The 5,325-nt window shown below is 39.1% G+C and overlaps 2 protein-coding genes across 3 annotated transcripts in view; both read right to left on the bottom strand.

The window, feature by feature from the left end:
* The window catches only part of LOC107733497 (phosphatidylinositol-binding clathrin assembly protein-like), a 20,633-nt gene extending 16,717 nt beyond the window's left edge, over positions 1-3,916 (bottom strand). For both annotated transcript variants that reach the window (XM_016545131.1, XM_016545132.1), the window contains exon 1: positions 3,176-3,916. In XM_016545131.1, the coding sequence (XP_016400617.1) occupies positions 3,176-3,305 (130 nt within the window). In that variant the 5' untranslated portion in view covers positions 3,306-3,916. The remainder of the gene's footprint in view (positions 1-3,175) is intronic.
* Positions 3,917-4,536: 620 nt separating this feature from the next.
* Positions 4,537-5,325, bottom strand: part of LOC107733499 (ras-related protein Rab-38-like) — a 3,284-nt gene continuing 2,495 nt past the window's right edge. The window contains exon 3 of the mRNA XM_016545135.1: positions 4,537-4,836. Coding sequence (XP_016400621.1) covers positions 4,669-4,836 — 168 coding nt within the window. The 3' untranslated portion in view covers positions 4,537-4,668. The remainder of the gene's footprint in view (positions 4,837-5,325) is intronic.

Below are 5,325 nucleotides of genomic sequence, written 5' to 3'. Positions count from 1 at the left end.
TGTCAACAAATGGAAAAGTCAGCCATCTATTAATTATCATGTTAATTACTGTGCGCCTTTAGCCCCAACAGCAGGGGCTCTTTTTTTTTACCCCAAATACCATACTTTTACATATTCTTTCGTTATTTAAAAACTGTTGCTTTAAGTATCTTAAACCAAACTGAAAATCATAAAGTAATATATGCCTTAATTTTAGCGATTCTTGTTTGCTACTTAAATCTACAACATTTTAAAAAACATAAAATATTAGATTAAGTAAGCACAGAATCAACTTTGCGCTGCTGCGCGCGATCACGTCAAGGGTCAGACAATTATACACGTGCATCTTGAAAAGCGGATGTTTTGGAAAGTGCTACGCCACGTTTTTGTGCCATCTAGTGGTTTAGATGAAAATAATATCAAAGACGCCTTTAGCCCCGTTGTACCCTACTGTTCAAAAGTCTGGGGTCAGAAGGATTTTTTAAAGAAATTAATACTTTTATTCAACAAGAATTGCATTAGAGGGATAGTTCACCCAAAAAATGAAAATACACCCTGAAGTTGTTACAAACCTGTATGAGTTTCATTCTTCTGTGGAACACAAAAGAAGATATTTTGAAGAATGTGAGTAAACACTTGATGGTAGCCACTGACTTCCATAATATGGAAAGAATACATCAACTGTTTGGTTATTAACATTCTTCAGAATATCTTCTTATGTGTTCAACAGAAAAAAAGAAACTCATACAGGTTTGGAACAATTTGAGGCTGAGTAAATGATGACAGAATTTTTATTTTGGGTGAACTATCCCTTTAAATTGATCAAAAGTGGCAGTAAAGACATTTACAATGTAATCGATCTGAATTCTTCTGAATCTTCTATTCATTAAAGAATCCTGAAAAATGTATCACATTTCCATAAAAATATTACACAGCTGTTTTCAACATAATAATAATAATAATTCATAATAATAAGAAATGTTTCTTGAGCACCAAATCAGCACATTGATTTCTGAAGGATCATGTGACACTGAAGACTGGAGCAATGGGTGCTAAAAATTCAGCTTTGCCATCACAGGAATCAATTACATTTTAAAATGCATTAAAACAGAAACCTGCTCTTTTAAATTGTAATAATATTTCACCATATTACTGTTGCACTGAATTTTTAATCAAATAAATGCAGCCTCTGTAAGAATACAAGACTTCTTTCAAATAATTACAGACCCCAAAATTTTGAACAGTATATTTGTTAAAAGAAAAATACCGTTTTTATGCATTGGAAAAATTACATGGCCAGCGAACAGGTTATAATGAACAAGGTTAGCTATTTCAGCTACACCCATCACTAACAGCATAAAATCAAGAACATAGTCGTCCAATTTACTTAAACATTTTAGTAGAAATGAGTGTACCAAAACCCCTTCGGGGGTCAATAAATGAGAAGTCCATAAAGAAATTATTTATGAGTGAGTGAGTTTATGAATAGCCTGCACAAAGCCCAGACCTGAACACCTTTCGAATGAATCGGAAAGCTGACTACGAGCCAGAGATGCGCTTCTGTGTGAATAGAAATACATCCCTGCATCCATGTTCCAACATCTAGGAAAGCCTTCCCAGGAGAATGGGAGCGGTTAGGAAGGACTAACTGATAATTCCAATGGTTTTGAAACCAAATGTCCAATAATCAGGTTGTTTTGTTCAGGTGTCCACATTCTTTCAGTCACATAGTTGGTTATAAAACTGTACAGTTAATCTAGATGTCGTTCCATAGCTTTGTACAAATTGGCCAACAAATCATTCTAACGACATTCTATGCATACTCACAATATTTATCTGTTGTCTACTTCAGTGGTTCATAATTATATACGGTGAACTGCCAGAAATGTGATGTTTCATTGTAATAGAACAATCCGTACTGATGCTGGTCTGCTATCTAACATGACATTGCTTGAATAGCGGTTACTCAAAAGTTACACTTGATTTCTCTCTAATGAACTGATAATAGAACCTGTGTCAGTGAATGCTAGAACATATTCAGAGACCACCTGCTACCTTTATTACTTTGAATGAGCCTGGCAGTTTATTAGATCTGCAGGCTGCTTTCTTTATGTCCCCCACAGGACATCTGCTCTGGACTCGTTAACTGACAGCTTAATTGATAACCCGCTTCATTAATCAGCTACGCTTAGTTATTATTAGTGAATTGAAGAAAAACTCATTTTGACATGTAAAGGAAGGTGCACCTTCAAGTCGTGTGTTAGGTGTCCATTCTGACTCATACAAAGGTGGGATTAAAAAAAAAACTCGACCTGCAAATACAAATATCGGTCATAGCGATCACCTTGCCAAGATAGTGATGGTATTCCGATTTCAGAATCAAATCTTTCTCCGATATTGTGACTCATATCAGTAAACAGGATTTTTTACATAAATATCTACACTATGCTTCTTGCAAATAAAAAACAAATGACTCATTTAACAAATGCAATGCAGCATATAATAAACCAGATTAAGGTTAAGGTGATCCAATATGAAACACCTAAGCTACAAACACCACTGCATTAAACTGCTGTCACCTTCAATGACTCAGACTAGGAAAGCAAACTGTGCAAGTCAACAATGGAGAAATACAAACAGCAACACCAACATTGAAAACAGGAATTAAGATACAAATCACAAGCAATCTGATCCTTGCATTGTGTACGCAAGCTATGCGTAGTGTGCATCATGCTGTGCCCTTGACATTGTATGTTTCCTATAGGATTTAATCATGAGCACGTTGTCTACATAGGAATCTGCATAATTATTTAACAAACATCTAGTTGTGGTATCTCCGATGTGGCATGCATAGAATCAAAATGACTCGAATGCATTTCGAATAAATAACGTCGTGTGAAATGGTTAAGAGGTCCCTGTCGTATGCAAATTGGTCAGTGTGTCAATCACGCATTTCTAATTTGCATTACGTCCGTACGGGACTGTGAACGTGCCACGGTGACCTTCAGTTAATTGATGAAATGAACTCTATAATGGCTGTCCAGAAATCATCATCTACTGTAATCATTTGAATGTCCTCGATTAGGTTGTAAATAGCAGCAAATGAGCGGCCGGCAAAGAGTGAATGTATGACAGCCGAAGCACAGTGCAAAACACAACGGGTGACATTTCGCAGCGTTTTTCTGCTTTAACCTACAATCAAGGTGCTTCTTCTTGGGCGCGCTGGCTTCGTGCGTCGTGGCCTTGCACACGGCTTTGCTGATGGCAGATCCGGTCATGCTGTGCTGAGCCGCGGCGATCCGGTCAGTGATGGACTGTCCCGACATATTACGATTTTCAATAAATCGTCTCTCAAACAGATCTATTCGCTGCAGGGGTGTGTGGGAGCCCGCTCCGTGGGCTTAGTCGGTCTTGCAGAGAGCGCTACCCTGATACGAACCGGACACGGGCGAGGATGCTCTGACATTCAGATAACGGCAATCACCGCGCGCTGAAACGATGACAATATAATGACCGATCGTTATTTAAATAGGCCTACCCGTTAAGCACGCGCAAAAAGGACACTATGTTACTCGCTAGCCCCCGGTGTTGCCGGTTAACCATGTAATTGCTGTTTGAACGAAGCTAACTACGATCTCGGCGAACGAAAATGAAAATCGGAGCGTTCTCGACGTCTAGCCGCGGAAAATCTCGCCCTGCTTCATTGCATGCGCGGAGTCGGTGCATCAGGGAATTTGATACCAAGCATCATTCTCCAAATTCCTTCAGCGGCCTTACGCGCGTTATATAAACGCATGCGCTACTGAGAATACGAAATATTATGTGGATATTATCCCAGTCGAACAGTTGCAGCAGTGGTCCTAAATGTGAAAATTCAGCATCTCGTTTGATGAAGCAACAATTCCAATTTCCTATAGTTAACAGTCGGACGCTCCGCGCAAAATGGCAGTATGAGAATCAGGTGACTGGAGAGGGGGGCGATTGGCCTGTGTCAGAATATCTGGGGTGGGCACCTTAAGGTGGAATTTCCGCACTGCTTTAAACCCCCTCTGTACATAAGAATGCATCAGACGGCCATTTCAGAGTCTTTAATGGTGCGTCTTGCCTCTTTTCATTGCACAACCCTGAATTGCGCAGGGCTACAATATCATATTCAAGAGCTTACATGAGGGAAAATACTGTATGCTTTATTTGTTAATGCAAGAGGTTGCATGATAACATTCCTAGATACTGTAGCTGTGCAAGTATTAAGGCATTTTGTGTGCACAACATCATAGTTTTTTTAATCTTATATAGGCTAACTGAATAAGAGGTCACTTTTAATAAATATTACATGCTCAAAGAGTCCGCACACAAAACAGCAAGAAATGCATAATTGACCTGGACATGTGTCATAAAATACTTGGTACTTGGCTAAAATAGCAGAGCATTCACCTGTAAACAGGACACTGATGAGTGAAATCCTTGAAACTTGAAGTGTCACCAACACAGTGTTATCTAATGATGTGAGATTTCACGCTACATATAATCAGCACAATCCTTCTTCACAGTCCCCGCCATTTTGTTGCATTTCTTGTGTCTTGAAGATGAATCTCATTGTTTTGGGATTACCATTAAATGGCTGAGTCCCCTTAAATCTATAACAAACTGCAACATATTTATTTTATATTTACTTTCATCCTCCTGTATTCAAAATTTGGAACACGCCGTGCATTTGGCTCGGACCCGTTCTTTTGTGTTGTTGTTGTACCCGGGGAGGGCCACCACATCTGGGTCTGTGTTGCTGGTGATGTTCTCTTCATGGGCTAAAATGTGATCCACCAGACATTTAGCTGCCGCCTCGATGTTTGTGTTCTCCTTCAGTGGGCGTAAAATCAAACACAAAGAATATGGGAGTCATTCAGACAATAAGATCACAAAGCCCTATATTACAGCCACATACATCACTGTTGAAAAGTTTGGGGTTAGTAAGATTTCTGAATGTTTTTGAACATTAAACATCAAGAATATGAACATTAATGTATCTTATGCTCACCAAGGTTACATTTATTTGATCAGAAATACAGTAAAACTAATATTGTAAAATATTATTAATATTTAAACTGTTTTTTATGCTTCTGAATCAGCTTCTGTTTTGTTATTAGTTTAAGTATTTGCTATTGACTGTTCAAATGTGCATCGTGTGTGTGTGTGTGTGTGTGTGTGTGTGTGTGCGCACGCGGCGGAGTTTTGCGCATCGTGTGTGTGTGTGTGTGTGTGCGTGTGTATGTGTGTGCGAGCAAACGAGCTAGAGAGAGAGAGAGAGAGAGAGAGAGCGAGAGAGAGCGGTGTGTGTGTGTGTGTGTG

The sequence above is a fragment of the Sinocyclocheilus rhinocerous genome, unplaced genomic scaffold (assembly GCF_001515625.1).
Source record: "Sinocyclocheilus rhinocerous isolate Xijiao unplaced genomic scaffold, SAMN03320098_v1.1 scaffold69, whole genome shotgun sequence".
NCBI classification, from domain to species: domain Eukaryota; kingdom Metazoa; phylum Chordata; class Actinopteri; order Cypriniformes; family Cyprinidae; genus Sinocyclocheilus; species Sinocyclocheilus rhinocerous.
This window is presented reverse-complemented; position numbering and strand designations above follow the sequence as displayed.